Below are 22,334 nucleotides of genomic sequence, written 5' to 3' on the forward strand. Positions count from 1 at the left end.
ATACCTTTTGTGTACTATCTAATATTAAAACAATATTTTCCATTGGTCTCCCAGAGATTTAAGAGTTTTTCACACCCCCATACATCTTCGGCATGATGTAGTCCGTGTGTTGGCCGCATGTGTTGCACAACTTGGTTTTTATAAAATATCCCAATGCCAAGAATGAGGCAGAGCAGACCAAGAAGACCCGGTTGACACCTGAGGCCCTACCTGGTCACTGGAGGTGCGACGAAGCTAAACTGTAATTTTTACCTTATTTAGAAAATGCCTTTTCATTTATTATACTTCAGAACATTCTGATAAATTGTATTGATTGCAATTAAGCCACTGACACATATTTTTAAGAGAAAATTCAGTGAAAGTCCTGAATAAAAGTTACAATTTGAGTAAATAAAAATACTGAAAATCTTGAGCCAAATACTATATACATGTTAAGCAAAATATAGAAATAAAGGATGTAATGCTGCCTTTTATAGCTGAGGATGCATATGTCACAATGTGACTAATGCGTATGTTGTTATGGGCACCGTATGTTGAAATTGCTATATGTCTGCCGTAATCACATTACATCAGTCAAGAGGGCAAAACGGCACTCTTTCTTACATTGGCATTTCATGGCGACTTTTGACAATTTGCGACAGCTAGTAGTTGTCATCACTTAGCGGACATCATCATAATTTGGCCATACAACATGCATAGTCTCTGATGTGCGATTTGATCTTTACAATCAGCAAATCAACTCTGAAACAATTCCCCACGATATGGGGGAATTGATGGATTGGTTGCATTTGACAACATTCCCAAGGGTTGCTTGTGTGTGTGTGTGAGAGAGAGAGAGAGCAGCTGGTGGTTTTGTCTGTTGTCTCATTGGGTTGTTTGCATTCGTCGGAAGTGATAGGAAGGGTCTTGGATGTTTTGCGTATATATTATATAGTATTTTTATGTTTATTATTATTGTTAACAAAGTATGGGGAAGGTTGTGCCTTTTTTTAGAGAGGGAGAGCATGAGAGAGAGAGAGAGAGAATGATGAATGGGTGGTTGACGAGTGAACTGCTTGTTTGGCGGGCGTTTTGGCTCGTTGAGTGGCTCAGTCGCCGAGCATTCGAAGTCAGTCATGAAGGCATTCGGAGTGAGAGGTAGTCAGTCAGTACAGTCGTCTGTGTGATTGTCACATAAGTTTTTGGGTATTCAGTAATCGAGTTCTGTCGTGCTTGTGTCCATCTGTGGTTGTCGAGTTAGTGAGCGATTTGTTGTGTCTGATGTTTGTGAATTGGTGTGTAGTCTTGGTGCTTGTTTGGTGTTTTTGTTTTAGTATTCAGCAGTTTGTTGGTGACAGTAGGTTTGGTGTTCGGCGGTTGCTAGTGGTGGTGGAATTTGTTTTTCGACGGTCACAACACGTTGAAAGCACAGCTTCTCGCCCTGATTGTGTCAAGTTTCCAGGTGAGTAAATGGATTTGAGATTTTGTTTTTTGCTTTGCTAAACCAAGTTTCCTGTTTGTAATTAAATTTACATAAAGGGGATAGTTTGGCTGGGTGAAATTTGTAAGCCAGGGTTGATTAACGTCAATGTGAGGAGGCCTTGCTTGGTTGCTATAACTTGTCATCTTGCCACAACGGGGCCCAAGCAGTGCAAACAAAGACAATGCGAAAAATCTTACCAAAAAACTCTTGAAAGCTCTCGATATAGGCCTCCAAATTTACAGTTTTGAATCAACAGGCTACTTTTTAACGGGAAATCAACTAAGCCAAGACTCGGATGGGAAAAATATAAAGGGGTTAGAGATGACCACTTCACGGACTCTTTACAATAAAACGGGCTCTTAGCTGTGCCGCGAATTTCAGCGACGTTTAAACGTTTGGTTTAATCCCAGATGTTATTTTATGGGACAGACAACCTAACCTCTAAGAGGGAAAATCCACAAACAAAAGGGTGAAGATTGGATGAAAGTAGTATTTTTTACAAAAATTTTATTAAAATTAAAACAAAAGTATATATATATAATATAAATATATTTAATATAATATATCTATATATATATATATATATATATATATATATATATATAATCTATATTATATCTCATTTTTACTCTAGCCATGCTAAACAAATAAGATGTCAACATTTACCAGTATGTATCTTAGAGTTCTGAATTTTTAGTCCTGAATTTTTGGAAGACGAGTTTAGTTTAAGTTTATTGATAAAATAGGAGATTCATTATGTTAACCCCCATATTTTTGGAACTTTGTGAAAATTAAGCAAAAAAGACATATTACAATCCAACCAGTGTTAACAAAGAACTTAAGAATATTCGCTGTGTTCTCCCCTTTCATCCAAATTTCATTCCTACTGTACCCATTTTAAAAACTAATGATATTAACTTATATTTAAATATAATAATATTTTATGAAATAACTAATTAAGAATAACCTGTCAAATTTAAACAATATTTTATACAGTATCCCTTGTAAAGAATGTAATAAATTTCATAGAGGGCAAACATCAAAAGATCTAAAGGTGAGATGCTCTCAGCACAAATATGCCATTAAGATGCATAATGAATAAAGGCATGGCAAATCATGCGCTTAGGACAGGTCATCTGTTAACTGAAGTAGTTCCTCAATAATCTGCAGGGTCAAAGATCATCGCAAAAGGAATCTGTTGGAATCCATTTTTATTGAAGTCACGTCAACAAGGAATTTAAATTTCCATCCTTTCTGTTTTTGTATATAAAGGTCTGTCAACTTCTATTGTGTTCAGTGTGAACTTGAAATTGTAAGATAAACTACGAAAGTACTTATTCCAAGTCCCGAGTTTTTCACTCCCCTTTCTACTGTGGATTTAAGGAATTATATATATATATAATATATATATATATATATATATATATATATATATATATATATATATATATGTGTGTGTGTGTGTGTGTGTGTGTGTGTGTATACTGTATTTGGTAGTCGTACCCTGTTTTTGTAAACGTGTAGGTAGATGTTTACGTTTATTTTAATTTATTTTGTATAAAAAGTGGTTAGGACTTTTTGTAGGCTTGTATTTAACCCGTTCGTAATGTGTGCGCGAGCTTTCATCCCTGTATGATTAATTATTGGAAATTTCCTGTCGTCACAACTCACAAGGTGTCTTAGAATATTCACTGATGGTTCTTGTAACTGAATACAAGAGAAATCAAGAAAATAAATCACCAGACACAAAACAAGGTGGACGAACAAGAAGCTGGTTGGTGTTTGCTCTTGAAATATGACCCTTGCTTTTTTTGTTGACTGCATAATTATAGTTTGTGGTAAGTGAGGCTTCGTGTGGACCTTGGAGGTGTGGACTATGATCTCTAACTAACCAACAGAGACGTTTAAGGACTTAATTCAAGCCTGAAATCACGAAGTCGCGGCACTGGCACAGCTGTTGATGTGACAATGAACCCATCAAGACGAAAAAGAAAAAAAGGAGGAATAAAAATTGAAAAGATAAAAATTTAACGAAGAAAGGAAAGAGAGAGAGAGAGAGATGAAAAGAAAAAGTAAGAAGAAGAACTTATCACCATCATCAACAACAAGACAACTGTCAACAAGTCAACTCTTTTCGAGTCTTTGATCCCCATAATCCCCTTGTCTACTCTTGGACCTTTATACCTCCTTGACACTTGGAAATCATTAGAGCCCTGTTCATTCAAGATCAACCAGATCAGCTTTCCATTTGCCACAGTGATAAACAGATGGGAGTTTAACTAAGAGGCGGTACTCGACAGTCTAACAATGAAGGAAAAAATTATGAAAGCTGATTTTTTGTAGAGCTTAAATTTAGGTAAGATTTCCCATCAATTTTGAAAGTTTTATAAGAATTTGCAAATTTATAAGTAAAGTTAACCAATTAACGTTCATGTACCCTAAAGGTTAGGCTGTGGCTTAGCTAATACCTAGGCAAGGAACTTAGCCTACTGTTGATTTAAAACTGCCGATTGGAAGACCCAAATGTTAGCGTCATTTTTTAAAGATTTGGATGCTTAAAGAGATTAAAATCGAGTGGCCGAGGAGTATCCCTTTTTGGGGGTGGGTTCTTTCAGTGCACCTCACCTATTACACTACAAGGCATTACTCAAGAGTCTTTGAGGTTCCTTCAGTCCCTAGCTTGCTTCAACCCCTTTTAGTATTCATTTTACTGTACCTCCATTGATATTCTTTCTTCTGTATGACTTTCCACTCCCACTACCTAACAGTTGCTTTGTGGTGCTACTGCCAGGTTTCCCCTATTCATCTTTCAAACCTTACTGTCGTAGGTTCCACTCGTAGCCTAGATTTTGATTGACTTCTTGTCAGTTTCCAACTTAAATGGTAGGTTAACCCAATGCGCACACATCAGTAAGTCGCAACAAGTAGTGGAATCCATGGTAAAGCTGAAGACTACAACTTAGGGTGACCTGGAATATATACTGCCTTTTGTTTATCTGGTTCCTGCCAGTCACTGGCTGGAATATTTACCACCTTTGTTTATGTATATGTCATGCTTATATATAGGATATTGACTGCCTTTAGTTTATGTTTCTGTGAATGATTAGCTTCTTCATGTGTATGATATAGTCTATACCATCATTTATTTATGTTTTTACATTCGTCCCTAAGGGTCTGGTACTAAACGCAGCTCCCAATTTTGTGTGCAAACTGGTAGTTGCCAAGTTACAGGGCCACAGAAGTAGTGAGCAGTTTTACCTATACAGTTATTCAAATGTTTATAAAAATTATTCTTAAATATGCAATCAAGGAACCTATGAGTGAAAGTCATAGTTTTATATAAGTAAATTAACAAGTAATTACATAGTGGTAGTATCAACTTGCACGGCAGCTTAAATTTTGAAATTTGCAGTAGCTCTAATTTTGTTTTTGGTATAGGTGACTAGCCCTGCCCACTTTTGGGAAAGGAGAGGAACAACTCGGCAAAGAGCTTCAATATGTTTCTGCCAGCTTATGACTGTAGACCAGTTGTATGAAGTCGGCTTAGGACTCGCATACCCTTTTTACAGACTGTAGGGGTTAAGTGTGCTCTGTAATGAGCATAAAGACTGGGATAGCAAGAATTGGAGGAATTTAAATTCACATCTACCTAAATTGGAAAGAGACATTAAGAGGAAGGTGGCTACTAGGGCCAATAACAAGGCTTTAGCAAATCAGGGTTCTAAGAAAGTCTCCTAGTGATATTAATATTCCTTTGTTCCTACATGATATGCAAACCCTCAGTCCTTTACATTAGGAATTACTTTACAGCGAAGCTGGAACACTGCCGTTAAATTCTTGAACAAGGTGGTTAGGCAGTAACTACCGTCTGGTAGGTAGGTAGACCCACCTGTCCAGATGTAAACACTCCACTTTGCTTTCAGACATCTTCCATTGAAGACTTATGTTTGTGAGCTCTTGCTGATTAGCCTTAATCACAATTTCCCTGTGGGATCTTTCTTTTATTGTTTTTAATTTTTTTAGTTTACTGTGTTTGATATTAATAATTACAGGTTAACAGCGGCATCAGTTAACGGCTATCTGGTTTTACAGCTCTTGTCTAGCGACGCTGTTAACTGGATTTTCTGTGCCGATCTTTGATTAGCAGCACCGATATCCGGTTAGCAGTGCCGATATCTAGTTAACAGCAGCGATGATCTCTGATTAACTGGGCCAATATTTAGTTAGCAGGGCCGTTAAGCAGGATTTTAGTGCTGTTATCACCAATTTTTGGTTAGCGACGATTTTCGGTTAGCAGTATTGGCCGGGAACAGAACCCCTGCCGTTAATCAAGGGCTGCCTGAAATTAGCTTTAATAATTAAAATACAAACCCACTTCTTGTGATAAGCCATTATTTCAGATAGTATATGTATTTGACATTACACTTTGGGGAATTACCAAGAGAGAATTTGGAAGTTTGCCCTTTGTTTTGTTTTATTTTAGCATTCCCTCTTCTCCTTCGCTCTTTGTGCTAGCTTATTGGGTGAAGGGGGTTAGGGCATGAGGTTTTGATGTTTGAGGGATCTCCTCTCATTTCAGAGGCCAGTGCTCATGGATACAAGAAGAGTATCCTTCTTTTTTAATCATATTTTCTTTTTTTACAGGCTAATAGTCAGCGATAATAGATTACAGCAGTAGATGGTTGATTATCTCTTCGTGTTGGTTATCCTAACATCAGAATTTTACCTGTGAATCATTAGCATGCTGTGACATTGGCTGTCGAGTATGTGTACTGTTCCCCTGCTGAAAATAATATTAATTTGCCGCTGTTATCCTGGAGTTTTGTCACTGGATAACTTCTGCACAGCTGCACTGTGATTATTAACTTCAGTGGTACCTCGAGATACAAAATTAATCTGTTCCGAGGCGGCCTTCGTATAATGAGTTTTTCGTATCTTGGAACGCATTTTACATGTAAAATGGCTAATCCGTTCCAAGCCCTCCAAAAACACCCCATTAAATTTCATAATAAAGCTAAATTGACCTATAAACAATGAAATACTACAACAATTTGGACCATTCAATACCTAAATTAAGAATAAAAATCCAAAACCTGTAAATAAAGTGTATATTAGTGTACAAGAAATATTATTACTGTAACGTAAAATGTGGAAGCTCACCTTTCGAGTGAGGCTATCTCCGATAGTGGCGGCAGAGGAGGAGGAGGACAAACGGCAGATAACGTACGTACACTTAACTTTACGAAAACACATAAAAAATTTAAGGAAAACTATAAAACTAAAATTTACGAAACACCTTAACAAAACTGGTCAATTTAGCTTTATTATAAAATTTACTGGGGTGTTTTTGTAGGGCTTGGAACGAATTAGGCAATTTACATGTAAAATGCAGTTCAAGATATGAAAAGCTCAGGTTACGAAGGCCGTCTCGGAACGGATTAATTTTGTATGTCGAGGTACCACTTTAATTACCTTTTCCTATGAGTGTGTTGCTGTACCTTCAGAAGATTTGACATCCTTGACTTGGATGTCAATAACCTTCCTCTATTACTGATTCATCAAGGTGAGAAGTATCTAAAGATATGTCTTTCTCCTGGTTTTGCAAGAACATCAGGAGGAAGTTCTCTGCAGCTAGTGACAACGTCACCTGTACGCTTTCCCCGAGAACGCACAGTACCTTTCCTCATATTCTGAAGAATAAGTCAGACTGGAAGATAGATGTGGTCTCATCATGACCACATTTATGTCTTTCTACCTTCGGGTCTTTGCCCACAAGTCCTTGGAACCCTTTATTCCTTGGACCTGTGGTGCTCAAAAAGTTGTGTTGTCTTACCCAGTTCTTGTAAGAGGACAAGTTACATCTCGCTCTAAGGTGTGCAGTTCTAGAGGTTAGGATTTGAGAGTGACTGGCCTCTCCTCCTCCTCCTTCTATCTCTCTTCTTTTGGGTTGAGAATAGGACTCGAATCTACACTTGCTGGACTGGCATTTGATGTGGTAAGTCTACACATCGAGCTTCCTTTCGATTTTTCTTTATTTTTTTTTTTTTGTAAGAATCATAGAAACAATCCTGCTCCTTCCTCTAGCAAGGGGGCTGAAGGAGATTCTTGGCAATAAGGCAAACCCTTCTTGGGTCTTTGCCTTAATGCCTCTGATGCTTAATATTCTTCCCAGCTTGTTTTTGGATGAGTTATGATTCCTCACTCATTCAAAAAGGCCCAGAAGTCTAACTTTTGATCGTGCAGTTTCTATACTCTGATCCAATTGTCAGAGGCAGGGCACTTCCCCTCACTCTTTTGACCAGGAGTAGTAGTCCAGGTGTGGTGAACTCCAATCACTTCAAGAGAATCACTCAGACTCCTCCCGCCAATAAGTGAGTCTTCCTATTGTAAAGGACTGAGAGTTTGTATATTGTGTAGGAACAAATCACAATTTTTAAAAGTACTGTAAGTTGCTTTTTTCCTAACTATACAAACTTGAGGTCCTTTACACTAATGCCCACCTCATGCCACCCCTCAATCTGAAACCTGGGCCGTAAAGCAAAGGGCGGGTCTCCCCACCTACCAGACGGTAGTTATGCCTGACCACCACGTTCAAGAGTTTCACGGCCATGTTCTAGCTTCACCGTAAGCGACTGCTATTGTTAAGTACCTCAGAAAAAATACAATATTTTTTAAAATTGTAATTTTTGTTTTTAAAAAAGCAATTTTTTCAAAGTTATTTTTTTTTTTTTTCAGGTATACAAATCATAATCCACCTCCCTATAGGGGATGAGTGCCATCAGTGCACCTCACATGGAGCACTGTAGTCGTAAATCAAGGGTGTTTTGCAGTGGTTTTTAGGTCACTAGGTGCACCTATTATTTTAACCTTTTGCATTACCCCCATTACCAATTCTTTTCTTCAGTCTTGCAGTCCAGCATCTCAAACTCTTACCTCTTACTGCATCTGTGGGGTTTTCCCCTGTTCCTCCGTCAGCTCCTTGTGCTTCATTTCGTATTTTCTGGATCTCCTGATCTTGCTGCACATCCATTCTTGACTCCCTCTTTTCACTTAAGTGCTGAATGGCTGAAAGTGCCCCCGTGCTTGGCTTGACAGCCTAACTTGCATTGATTGATTCATTCATAAATTATTCCCATCTCAACCATCCTACTTTGTTCCTGTAGCCAAAAGAAAAAGTGCCTGGTGACAGTAGGTGTGTGAGGTGATGTTGCCCCTACTCACCCCTCCATACATACCAGTTAACCACTTGCTACCAAGTTTAGTGACAGTACAGCTTGTACTGAAGGGGACTCCTACATACAAGGCTTTGGTTTGTATTCTTTTGAAAAATATGAATTACTTGAAAATTTGGTATATTAAGTGAAATGAAAACCACAGGCTCCAAGTCTTTTCATATAAAAGTATCCAAGTGGTAATATCACCAATGCAGTTACAGAAATTCCTAGAAGGTATAATGTAGGATTTAGTTATTTTGCAGACTTCTGTACTTACAAAGGAATTTAGTTTTTGCTGTGCTACCATCATAAATGTGGCACATTTTTAGATAAATCTCTTAAACTGAATGCTAAGTGTAAACTACAAATAGTTTTGTACATACTTACCTGGCAGATATATACGATTAATGGCCCACCCAGCCTCCCTCAGGAGACAGGTGGAAGAGAAAAATCTGACAAGCTTACGGGAGTGGTTCGTACATCCGCCACCCAGCGGCGGTAAGGTAGACCACCTGACCTACCTGTCGCGTGTGCCGCGAGATTTGAAATTCTGTCGGGAACGTCGGAGACTATAGCTAAGTATATATCTGCCAGGTAAGTATGTACAAAACTTTATTGTAGTTTAACAATATCATTTTTAAGTGCTAGCTGTAATACAGGGTCTTTGTTACTTAACAGATTTTATATCTCAGAGAGCTAGACCCCTAAAGTGACTCAAGTTATTGTTACATCTCAGAAAGCTAGACTCCTAAAGTGACTCAAGTTATTGTTACATCTCAGAAAGCTAGACTCCTAAAGTGACTCAAGTTATTGTTATATCTCAGAAAGCTAGACTCCTAAAGTGACTCAAGTTATTGTTATATCTCAGAAAGCTAGACTCCTAAAGTGACTCAAGTTGTTGCTATATCTCAGAGAACTAGAGTTTAAAGTAACTCAAGTTATTTGTTATATCTGAGAGAGCCAGAACCCAAAGTGATTCAAGTTATTCTTGTTTCTCAGAGACCTAGACCCCTAAAGTGACTCATTAAGTTATTGTTATATCTCGGAAAGCCAGACCCCAAAGTGACTCAAGTTTAGGTGCTGCTACTAGCTTTTTGCAATATACACCCCATGTTAAACAATTACTTCCTTGGAATCTGTGTAACAAACTGGAAAGGCACCCAGAAGACATGACTACGAACATTTCTTATTTCATTAATTATTGTTGTATTTGATCCACTTGGTCAAACCGTTTTCCAATTTGGTGTTAATTTTCTTATTCCAGACCTTTCCTCCCAAGAAAAGTCTCCACCAACCTCACCCATCAAGAGCATGGGAATGACTGAAGGTTGTGCATTTTTAATTTGGATCATCATGGTATGGATGGGTGTATGCTTTTACAGGTAAATTTATACCAGGTGACAAAAATTGAAACATTTAAATTGTTGCAGTGTAATTTAATTTGTGTGAATGAATGTTGTAAAAATATTAGTAGGTGTTGAGAACTACTTGTTTGTTATCTTATGTTTATTTAACAGAAGCTCATATGAAGAAAATGTATAAGTAAGACCTTCATTTGTAAGAAAGTCAGGATTATTTATAGTAGAAAACCAACACATTGGTCTATGGTGTATTTTATCTAACTTGAAAGTGTTACATCTCTGGATATGAGCTGCAAAGATTGACTTTGGTTGAGCTGTATTTTTGAAGGCCGTTAAAAGACTATAGCATCAAAGGTCAGAAAGCAAAAAATGAATCCTGAACTCCCTTTAAAATTGAATCATTTGGAAAGTGAATTGAAAGATCCTTTGTCCATCTCTCCAGTCAAGCATGAAGAAGAGGAAGGAGAGTTGGTTGACTCGAGCACTGAAATAGAAAATCCATCAGCAGTGTGTCAGATTAAACTTGAAGAGGACTTGGATGGCTGTTTTGAAGACAGTGATGATTCATCTGTGCCTTTCAATCCGATTGTGATCATCAAGACAGAGCCAGATATCCTTGAAGGTGGTGAAGAATCAGAAATAAATGAGGATAATGAAGGGCCAGTGAATTATTCAGGCATCATCTACTCGGCAGACAGCGACATTCCAGGGGATCAAGTGGAACTCCAAATGAGGGAGCAGTTAATGAGCAAGAGATTTGAAGAATCACTTCATCAGGAAAGTCATCCCAGAACTGATAAGAACATTGGCACTGAAAGGCGATTTAAGTGTTTAGTTTGTGGGAAACAGTTTCGTGCAAAGTGTGATCTTAAATATCATATGTTGGTTCACACGGGAGAGAAACCTTTTAAATGCACAGAATGTGGGAGAGATTTCACCTGGAAAAAGGGTTTAGTCAGGCACATGAAAATTCATACCGGCGAAAAGCCGTTCGTATGTAGTGAGTGTGGTAGAGCGTATAGTGAGAGATCTTACCTCATGGCCCATATGAATACTCACACTGGACAGAAAAAGTTTGTTTGTAGTGAATGTGGAAAAGCATTTATGAACAAAAGTAATCTCACAGGTCATATGAGGATCCATACGGGTGAAATCACTTGCAATGAATGTGGTAGGTCATTTTCTCACTTGCATGACCTTAAGAGACACATGAACTGTCACCCTGGAGAAAAACCACTCAGCTGTGCTATTTGTGGGAAGGGGTTCTCCGATAACAGTTCCCTTAATAAGCATATGAGGGTACATACAGGCGAAAAGCCCTTTCTTTGCTTGGAATGTGGGAAGTCTTTTTCTCAGAAAGGCCATCTGACCGCTCATATGAACAGTCATACCGGAGAGAAGCCTTTTAAATGCAACGAATGTGGGAAAGCATACACTCATAAAAGTAATTACTTAGGTCATATGGTCATTCACACCGGTGAGGAGAGATTCAAATGTGGTGAGTGTGGGAAAGCATTTTTCCCAAGAAGTAAATTGCTGAAGCATATGAGAACTCACACCGGAGAGAAACCATATAAATGTAGTGAATGTGGCAGAGCTTATTCTGAGAAACGTGACCTCTTGAGACATATGATTAGTCATACTGGAGAGTAGCGACTCACCTACAGTGATTGTGTAAAATCATTTACTCAGAAAGTACTCTCAACTATCAGTGCCACATTTTTCAAATAAGTTTTTCCATAGAAATCCATTAATCATTTATTTAGACATCACTCATGCTATGTTCCCAAGTTCACCAGTTATTTGTTGAAGGAACAAAAAAGGTGGTCTCACCTCTCATGTACCATGTGGAACCTCAGGTATGTCTGCTAACTACCTCACTTTTCGTATGGACTGCATGTGAGGCTTGTCAGGCTGTGATGGGCTTACTCGTGTGAAATGGATTCATATGTAAAAACTTCTTTTGTGTTATGAAAACACTTTGAAATAAAGTACATACAATTATGTGCAAAATCTAGAAATAAATTTCTACCGCTAATTGGAATTGGAACTAAGGACCTCTGTTGAGATTTATGGATATTATCATCCAGATCACAAAAGTCTCCAAAGAATTGTCCTTGTAGTACTTAACCAATATCTGAGGCGTCATCTGGGCAGGTAGAACATCTTGCACCAGTGATTTTTACCCAGCTTCTCAACCTACCAATGATCAAGTGATAACCTTGTGTTTACTCCACTGCATGATTGTCATTGAAACAAACACAGTAATTATGGGAAATTATATAAATATCTTCTGCATATCAGGTTCAAACTCAGGGCTTCTTGTATGAAAGATGAGGGTGCTACAACATGGATAGAAAGGTCATAAGAAAAGTTGGAACTATTGTACTTAATCTTAATTTTAAGAGTTAACAGGCATCAGGGTGAACCTTTTTCACCAGTAATTGATCCCAATTTCTGACCCTGTAGTGGCCACATAATAGCATTTGATTTATATTACTCCTCTTGAGTGAATACCATGGGAATAAACACATTAACATGTGAAATATAGCAATCAATTTTCTTTTCACGTCTTTAGAGTACTACAACCCTTCATATGGAGAAGCTCTTCCCATGATCACTGTCTCCATGATTTTGATAACTTTCATCTGTTGGAGTAGTCACTGTTGCAGTTGTGGAGATGGATAGACTAAGGCTTGGAGGATCAGTGGATGGTGTCAGTTTTTGGGGAAAGCATTGCTGAATTCCTTGCTTTAGGAAGCAACCTCCCAAGATCAAGATCCAAGAGAAGTACTTTAATCTTTGAAAATATCTTGACCAGGCTGATGATGAATTTCAGCTTAAACAGTGAGAAAAATATAGAAGTCAACCAGTTTACATTTGTGCGTTAGACAGCAGAATATCCTCTAGCTGTATCAGCAGCACAGGAGCTCATACATGAATTCCTGAGGAGCAGTCACATTTGATGTTCTTCTAGCATTAGTGTAGCTGGAACAGTAGCCAAGAAAGGAGAGAGAGGGCAAGGCAGAAACAGTCACCTCAGTCAGTTGTTAAGTCTTGCCTTATATGTGTTATCAATGGTCACATGCATATTGCTTAAATGGACTGTGATTACAACAGAAGACTACCAGAGAGGAGAGTCCATGATTTGAGTGGCAATTATTCATGCAGGTATGCAGCAGGCAGCAGTGATTGAACTAGCTGATCAGCTGTCAAGGTAGTCTTGTAGTTGGAAATATTTTAGGTGGGCACTTCCAGAAGGACATGGTAGTTGTTGCAAGGTAAGTAGTAAATGGGTGTTTAGAGGAAGAAAATGTCCATTTCATTGTCTGATGGACGACCAAGCAAGAAAATGAGTGTGTAGCCAACCAGGAGACAAAATTGCCCAGAATGCAGAAAATACATGAGGACTCTTGAGGTGTCTGTGTTATGTACAGCCTCTACTGCATGTAACATGACCACTGGTTAAGCTGTCACTAAGCTGTCACTTTCAGCATGTTTGACAGATTAGGGGCAAGAAATATAGCTGGCTGTAGCAGCTTCTGAAAAGGTGAAGATACCTATCAAGGAGTGTAAGAATAGTGCACAGTAATAAAGTGCAGGCAAACCACAAATACCTAACAGCATAAGTTATTGTGATATACCCCTATTACAGTACACTGGAAGCAGATTAACAATGTTATAATTTAGTCTCAATGCATAAAGATTCAAATTAATCATGAAATAATTATGCCACCAGCAAACAACAGTCAGTTGTAGAAGGGCCATTAGTACACATATTGACTATACTACCAACATTGTTAATTTTATAAAGATAATTTATGCAGAATTTAAGATAGCAAGAGAAGTAATTGATACACTAATTATAACTAATTAATTTTTCTTACATGGGAGCAGAATTTAAGATAGCAAGAGAAGTAATTGATACATAATTAAAACTAATTCATTTTTCTTACATGGGATACCAAAACAGAATCTTAACACTTGGAAGGTGAGCCTATGAAATCCAGAGTCAGTAAGATACAGGTAATACAAAACCTAGTGCCAAGTCTGCCTAATTATATTAATATGTACTGTATATCTGAAAATAGAAGCCAAGAAGTAAGCACAGTATACTTACTCTTCACTACATTATAGTATATAAACAAAATGGAAGAGAGTAATTAACACTTAACAAAAATGCACCAGTGATATCTGACAAGGTTAACAACTCTAGCTACTTATCAGGTTTATGAGGTTTTGTGTTCCCCTCAGTGGTTAGTTAATCTTTATTTACTATTAACCATTATTTTGTTATCTATTCCCTCATATTTATCCAGTTATCATCAAACGATTATTTTGCTCTTCCCGTATATTTATTTAGTTATCACCCAACCATTGTTTTGCTGTCTATTCTCTCATATTTATTTATTTATCACCCAACCATTATTTTGATGTCTATTCCCTCATATTTACATATTTTATCACCTTTTCCTATAATTCTATCTCACTGCAGGCTAATTTCCCTTTGTAACCCTCTTGGGTTTATAGTCTGTTGAATTATTTATAGTTTTTGACCAAACTATCCCAGGACCCATTGAAACTTTGTTATGGCTGGGAATCTCACCTTCTCACCCTTCTACATCTTCTCATCCTTCCACCAAAGTAGCACTGTGGAGTAATTATGTTTGATGGGTTTTGTCATGAAATAAATGAGGGTTCAATAACTAAATTCATGCAAGCTTATCAGTCATGATAGAGTGCTTTAGGCTAGAGATTGAGACTAGTAGTTCCCTCTGCTTTGTCAGAGGTGTGCAAATGCATACAGTCAGTCCCTGAATGCTTTTTTGGCAGTTATTTTTCTCCCATCTTCAAGACTTTAGAAATTATGTATTGGTGACTGAATCAATCGTGCATTTTTTTTATAAAAAATAATTGAAGCAGTAACGAGTCAGCAGCTTGATGCACATCTTGAAAGAAGCTTTATCTTATCAAGGGATAAATTAGTTATAGAAAAAAATCACTCCCAAACAATTTACTCCACATAAACAAAACAGGTATTATGATCTATGATTATTGACTACTTGAAGTATATAGATAGTGATAAAATTTGTGATATTAGTAATATGACTGCACTATATTGTACTAGTTTACAGAAGAACCAGTTTATCAAGAATACTGAAATGGTAACTGGATACTGAAACTGACTGAATCATGAAATGTGCTGGCTGGATAAACTAAATAAGGGCCAAGAGGTGGCTCCCAATATGAACAACAATTTTTATGATGAGCAGCTTTGTCTGGAAAGCAATGGCAACCACCCCATTGCTGTTGGAGGCAGGAAGTATGTTGATTTATTTTTGATGAAGCTGTGCAATGGCTAGCAATGAGTTTAACCTATTGCATGTGCTAAGTCGTGCCTTAATATTAATCAACTCGTTGCTACATGTACTGACTGTCGCTCACTCTTCATCCAACCTTGGCCAGTCCATGAATACAACATTTTATGTGTGCAACTTACCAAGTAGTTACATAGCTATAGTTTCTATCTGTCAGCAGCTAGGATTTTTCAATTTGTGGTAGCACTATATATTTGTTTTGGCTAGGTGATACCCCCACCCACTACCTGGGGAGAGAAGAACCAACTCGGCACAAACGTCAGTTGTTTTGTGCTGGCTGGTGCTGTCAACAGCTGTACAGCAGCAGCGGAATTTTTGGGATTGTTTGCTTTTACTTGATGTCTTGGAAGTTTTGATGAAGTACTCTATACTTTGGTAGCCATTTTGGCAACATTTAGCTGTTAATAGAAATTTATTCAAAATAGTTAAATTTTGCTTTTGGATTAGTCTTTGCCTTAGGATTGAGTTAATTAGCAGGCATGTCTGATACTAGCTCTCAAGGTACTAGGTATTGCACAGCAAAGACTGCAATACGAGAGTCTTAAAAGCTTGTTACAATCCGCATTCAGTGTTAGTTGGGACAGTAAAGCTTAGAGAACTTTAACTAGCCACATTAATAAGTTAAAGAGAGATAAGAAGAGGAAAGCTGCTTCTAGAGCTAGCTCTAAGAAGTGTGTAGTTAGTCAGGATTTATCTACTGGAAATATATCTTTGTCTCCTGAAGCTTCCCTCTCATCTGTTCAACCCAAACCTGATGCCGTAGCCAACCTCGAAGCTCGGGTAGATAAAAAAATTTCTTATCATGTTACAGGCGATGGAGAAGTTAGGAATGTCTGTACAGGCAGTGGAGAATGTCTGTGAAAACCTTGATGGGCAAGGTAAGTGGTGAAGTGAGTGTCTTTGCTAGTGTTGTGGAGGAGGTGGCTGTTTGACCCACTGATCTTCCTAGGCAAAGGTCCCTGTTAAACTCCCCAGCACCTGGGAGGAGGCATACTGGTAGCCCAAGGGAGGTCAGTGGGTTCTGCCCCAAGCAGTTGCCCCCTCAGGCAATTTGTTGAGAATTCCCAGATTGCAACAGAACACCATTGGAAAGGTGTATCTAAGGATGTGTCTTTTTCCTTGAGTGCATCCAGCTCTGGGGAGTTGTCTCCCAGGCACCAGTGGCCTTTTGTAGACGAGTCCCTTCCACTGAAAAGGAGGGCTTGTAAGATGTCACCTTCTCCTGTCCCCATTAAGAAGGCTAGTATGCTTGAAGGTGATCAATGTCCTTGCACCTTATGGGACTCCCCAGAGCAATTTTCTCAAGATTATGAAGGTTTAGGGGGACACTGTAGTGAGAATATTCCTTCTCTAAATCTCGTTCTTTGTCGAGGAAGTCTTCTTCTGGACAACAACTGATGAGGTCACATGCAGGAATGGTTCAGAGCGTCTGTTGGCGCCAGAGCTTTATCCTCTTCTGCCTTTCTCTCCAGTTCATTCCACTAGTGCTAAGAAACATAAGACCCCTGTGAGGCTGTTGGTGCCTGTTCATCCTTCTTACACAGAAGGACAGGTTGTCTTAACCCCTGTTCACCTGTAATTCAAGAGTGCCGAGTGGCGCTTGTGGCAGGATGTATCCATGCTTGAAGAGCACGCGCTGGTGCAGGAGCGTCTGTCGGTGTATGAGCACCCATTAACACAAAATCTCCCTCTTGTTCTGGAGCCCCAGGTAATACAAGAGACCCAGGTAATACAAGAGAACATGTTGGCTCCCAAGTGCCCATGAACGCCTGAGTGCCCATCGGCACCACAGCTCCCACAACCACCCAGAAGCTCACTGACTCTACAGCTCCCATGTGCACCCAAGCTTCCATTGGTGCCCGAGCTCCCACAAGCGACCAAATGCCCATTGGCTCCTCTTGAACAGTCTGAAGTCTTTCAACAACCTACTACGACAGTTACTACAGTGGTCCCCCTCCCCTGTATTTGCAGGGGATGCGTACCAGACCCCCCGCAAACAGTTGGAACCCCTATAAAAATGCTTAAAATGGCCTATTTTGTTAGTTATATTTTGTTAGTTAAGACTCGAGATAAACCCACTAAAAATTATTATACCTGATTTTTTAATAGATTTATCTCAAAAAGCACATTTTATGATGAAGATAAAAAAACCAGGAATCTGCGGATATTTCTCATAGAAAAATACCGCAAATAGGCGAATTTCCCTCAAATTATTGGGGGATATGTTCCAGAGAGAAATCCGCAAATGTGTGAGTCCACTAATCCAGAGGACGTGAATAAGGGGGGGCCACTCTACTTCTGTTTTACCAGCATTGTTGCAAGTAATGGCTATCACAGATCCTTCTAGTGTAGCCATTCAAAATAAGTTCGTGTTTTGGGATTTATGACTTCGGTACCTTCTGTTCAACCTCAAGCAACCTGGTCTCCCGTTTTGTCAGTGGCAGAAGAAGAAGAGGAGAGTAGGGATTCTTCTCTGATGGCCTACAAGTTGCTACTTTGTTGCGAATTTCTCGTAACTCTTTCTTGCCAGTAACCCTAGCTTCACCAGAGTCTTCTTACTTGAGAGACAACCAAGTGGATTCATCCAAATTGCCTAAGTTAGTATTCTCTTTTTTGGCACATTAGGCATTGGAGGAAATTAACCTTTGGCTTTAGGAGAAGAGGGAGCAAGGAAAAGTTAACTTCAATGTTCCTTCATCTCGTCTTTCCACTAGAAGACATTCATGTTAGGTTATGAGACCAGAGAAGCTCTCTCTTTGGGTGTATCTACCTCCATTCAACGAGACTTTTACAGACTGGAAACTGTGGAGCAAACCAATTTTAGACCTACAGTAGTACCTCGAGATACGAAAGGCTCAACTTACGAAAAATCCAAGTTACAAAAGCCAAGTTACAAAAGCCAATGCGAAAAATTTTACTGCTCTACATACGAAAAGTTTTCAAGATACGAAAGGTTGTTGCTGTAAAGTCCCGAGATTCGCCCGGACCACCGAGAACAATTTTAAAACTCCCGCGCCGCCAACTGAGTAAACTCGCCACCATCCTCCCGCTCTCCCATTGGTTCCTGATGCTAGTCACCCCATAAGGTCCTGCTCTCCTATTGGTCAGCATCTACCCTTTGTGCTTAAGTATTCTATTGGTAAAAGGTTGCTGTAAATTGAAAAACTTATTCATGCAATACATTTAATAAAGAAAACATTAGGTAAAGATAGAATAAAGAATAGAAATGAATGGTTATTATACTGTTTGGTAGTTTCAGTAGTTGAAGAGAGAGAATGAAAATTTATGGCTTACTGTGTAAAGTGATTGCTTGGCGATCGTTCGATACTCGTAAGTGCTGGATGTAAACAGACGTTTGGAAGCTTTTTTTTGTTTGTTTATTATAGTTAATGGTTACTTAATAATTATTTGAAATGAGTACATGCAATACATTTAATAAAAAAAATTGTGAATTAGATATCATAAAATATAAAATAAATCAGACTGCCAACAAATACGTATTTTTTAGAATTCTTCTTCTGTTTTATTATTACGTTACGTATACGCATGTTTTATTTTAGCTGTCGGTAACTCGGTATCTTCATTAGGTAAAGATAGAATAAAGAATAGAAATGAATGGTTATTATACTGTTTGGTGGTTTCATTAGTTGAAGAGAGATACTAATGACAATTTATGGCTTACTGTGTGCTAGGAAAAATGATTGCTTGGTGCTCGTTCGATACTCTAAGACGGGTAAGAGCTGGATGTAAACAATCGATCGGAAGGTTTGTTTTTTGTTTGTTTGTGTATTATAGTTAATGATTAATTAATAATTATTTGAAATGAGTACATACTGATTATTTATGCATTTTATTGGCATATTCTAAGCTTTTAGCTCTTAGGTTTAGATGTCAGAATCATAGACTAGGCTACAGTAGCAACCGCTAACATAGGCTAGGCTTATTGCTAAGGGACATATGCTAAAGTCCTAATATATGCAGTAAAAATGGGGTTGAACATTACATGCAGTTGAATATTACTCAAGTATGTACAGTATTTTGCCTTTTTGGAGTCATATTTCTTCCGTCGTAACCCTAGAACATGTGTTTTAGGCCTGGAAATATAATTTACTGGGGTGTTTTTGGAGGGCTTGGAACGGATTAGCCATTTTACATGTAAAATGTGTTCCAAGTTACGAAAAACTCATAATACGAAGGCCGTCTCGGAACGGATTAATTTTGTATCTCGAGGTACCACTGTATTTACCACAAAAAACCACCATCTTCCTCTTTGCTGCTCACCAGCTCCATACCCGCAAGCATGGGCAGCGACGGACACATGCTTTTAAACTGGTCAGACAAAGACTTATAAGTCTTTCCTCCATTTAAGATGGTGAGAGAAGTCCTCAACAAATTTGGGTCTCACCACATCTCTCTAACCCTCATTGCCCCATTCTGGTGATAGAAGTCATCAACAAATTCAGGTCTCACCACATCTCTCTAACCCTCATTGCTCCATTCTGGTGATAGAAGTCATCAACAAATTCAGGTCTAACCACAACATCTCTATCCCTCATTGCTCCATTCTGGCTAGCGCAAGAATAGTTTCCAGATCTGCTAGAGCTCCTGGTAGACTTTCCAAAATTGCTACCACAGACAACCAGTCTACTTAGACAGCCCCACTTCAGGAGGTTCCATCAAGGACTGTTCACTCTGGCCCTGACCGCTTACAGATTGTCCGACAACTCTTATGAGCAAAAGATTTTTCAAACCAAGCTGCAAGGGCTATTGCTTAGTGCAGAAGAAAATCCTCAAGTGATGTCTACCAGGCGAAGTGGACGATTTTTCGATCCTGGTGCAAAAAGCATTACATATCATCTCAAACACCTATAGTGGAAATCATTGATTTTCCTTTACACTTGAAGACATCAAGGAACCTGTCAACTTTGACCATCAGAGGATATAAGGCATTGCTGGACTCACCTTTAAGCACAGAGGGATAGATTTGTCGACCAATAAAAATCTTTCTTTTCTCATCAGATCTTTTGATACAGTCAAACTTAGAGGCTCTAAGACCTTGGCTTGGAATCTAGATGTTCTTAAATGACTCTCAAAACCATGTTATGAGCCACTGAATACTTCATCTCTGAGAGACTTTATGAGAAAGACCCTATTCCTGGTAGCCTCGTCTACAGCAGAGAGAGTGTGTGAACTTACCTTGAAGGACAAGAGAGTAGGCTTTGCTCAAGGTAATGCTGTAGGTGCATTTTAGCAAAAAACGAGACCCCATCTAAGCCTTGGCCTCATTCTTTCATTACTAAAAACCTTACGGACTTAGTAGGACTAGGAAGAGAAGTCTCTGTGTCCAGTCAGAGCACTAAAATGCTATCTGCAGAGGACAGAGAAGATTCGTTGCTTATCCGATCTCTTGTGTTGTTCCTTGAGGAACCCATCTTACCCTATGTTTAAGAATGCCTTGGCATTCTTGAGGAATATTATTGTGGAGGCTCATTCTCAAGTGAAAGAATCAAATTTCAATGCAATGAAAGTGAAAGCTCATGAAGTAAGAGCAGTGGCTACATCGCTTTCCTTTAAACATAACCTCGTTTTAGATGCCATTATCCAAGCGACATATTGGAAGTGCAAATCAGTGTTTGCCTCTCATTACTTGTGTAAATCGAAACAGTTTATGACAACTGCAGCACCTTGGGTCTGTATTTAGCTACTGCCACGGTATTGGGTAAGGGTGCATAGGAAGTAATTCCTTCCTAATCTAGTCTCTTCGCCTTGAATAAGGTTGTTGAGTTTTAAGGGGAGCCTGGGGGTACTATAGATGTACTAAGAGTACCCTTCCGTCTTTTTATTAGTTGAGTATGGTTTTTAATTTTTTTAGAGGTGGTATATTTACGTACTCTGATGTGATTATGTTGATAATAGTACTGCACACCGGGCAGGGGCATCTGTCTGTTGATCATGCTAGCCACAGACTATTCCTTAGCTGCATGGATCCCACTAAAGTAGAGGATGACCTTTGGCTATACCGCCACTCTACAAGTTAAGATGAGCATCATCCAGAGTCAGTACTTTTATGTGGGAATAGGTTCCAGAACCTGCCACGGAAATTGAAAAATCCTGTTTTTAAACATCTACCTCACCTGGTAGTTATATATATAGCTTACGTCCCTGACGTCAGCTATATATGTATATAACTACCAGGTGAGTATGATCAAAAATTTATTTTATTATGAAAATATCATTTTAAAAATTTTTATAACTGCCAAATACCCAGTAACCCCTTAAGCTAAAATGCTCATAACTATTTTAACATTTCACTGCCTAATATGATAGATAAAACAAAAATATACCTTAAATTATCATACTAAAACAATTTAATATTTCAAATAAAAATACGTACACCCCAAACCATCGTCTCAAAGCACCCAAAGTAACCTTACATGACTGTACTCTCCTACTATTGTTACTAAGTAGGCAATATACACCCCTAAAATACATATAACTGCCTATTTTAACAGTTTATTGCCAAACTTGACAGTTTAAACAAAAATTTACCTCAAAATATCATCCCAGAACACCCTAATATAATTTCTAAGTCATGTTACAAAAGTGTGTACCAGCCAGCAACTGTTATTTTTAGGTATCCCCTTCCATTCAGACGCACATTTTCTTTGTCCTAAGTAACTCTGTTCTTACTTTTTGTGATTACATACAAATACAGTCAACTTAAAAAATGTTTTACCATATTAAGTTCTTGGTTTACGTCATATTGTGGTTAGTCCTTGCCATCTCCCTTAAATTTACTAAAGATTCTTCTGCTCTCTCTCTCTCTCTCTCTCTCTCTCTCTCTCTCTCTCTCTCTCTCTCTCTCTCTCTCTCTCTCTCATCTCTCTCTCTCTCTCTCTCTCTCTCTCTCTCTCTCTCT

General features: G+C 38.5%; 1 protein-coding gene across 3 annotated transcripts; it reads left to right on the plus strand.

The window, feature by feature from the left end:
* Positions 1-1,121: 1,121 nt before the first annotated feature.
* LOC135203038 (zinc finger protein OZF-like) lies at positions 1,122-22,289 on the plus strand. 3 transcript variants are annotated; one of them, XR_010311847.1, is made up of 3 exons: positions 3,202-3,818; positions 9,941-10,058; positions 15,166-22,289. XR_010311847.1 is itself a non-coding variant. In XM_064232621.1 (2 exons), the coding sequence occupies exon 2, from the start codon at positions 10,407-10,409 to the stop codon at positions 11,688-11,690; it is 1,284 nt and encodes a 427-aa protein (XP_064088691.1). In that variant the 5' UTR covers positions 1,122-1,441; positions 9,941-10,406; the 3' UTR covers positions 11,691-15,159. The 3 variants fall into 3 exon arrangements, 2 of the variants coding, with proteins under 2 accessions (XP_064088691.1, XP_064088690.1); XM_064232621.1 differs by lacking the exons at positions 3,202-3,818; positions 15,166-22,289 and adding an exon at positions 1,122-1,441 and having other exon boundaries at positions 9,941-15,159; XM_064232620.1 differs by lacking the exon at positions 15,166-22,289 and having other exon boundaries at positions 3,204-3,818; positions 9,941-15,159.
* Positions 22,290-22,334: the final 45 nt, after the last annotated feature.

Source organism: Macrobrachium nipponense, chromosome 33, assembly GCF_015104395.2.
Source record: "Macrobrachium nipponense isolate FS-2020 chromosome 33, ASM1510439v2, whole genome shotgun sequence".
In the NCBI taxonomy this organism is placed as follows: domain Eukaryota; kingdom Metazoa; phylum Arthropoda; class Malacostraca; order Decapoda; family Palaemonidae; genus Macrobrachium; species Macrobrachium nipponense.

Coding starts and splice junctions, on each gene's coding strand:
- LOC135203038 (XM_064232621.1), top strand. CDS start 10,407: ATGAATCCTGAACTCCCTTTAAAATTGAATCATTTGGAAAGTGAATTG.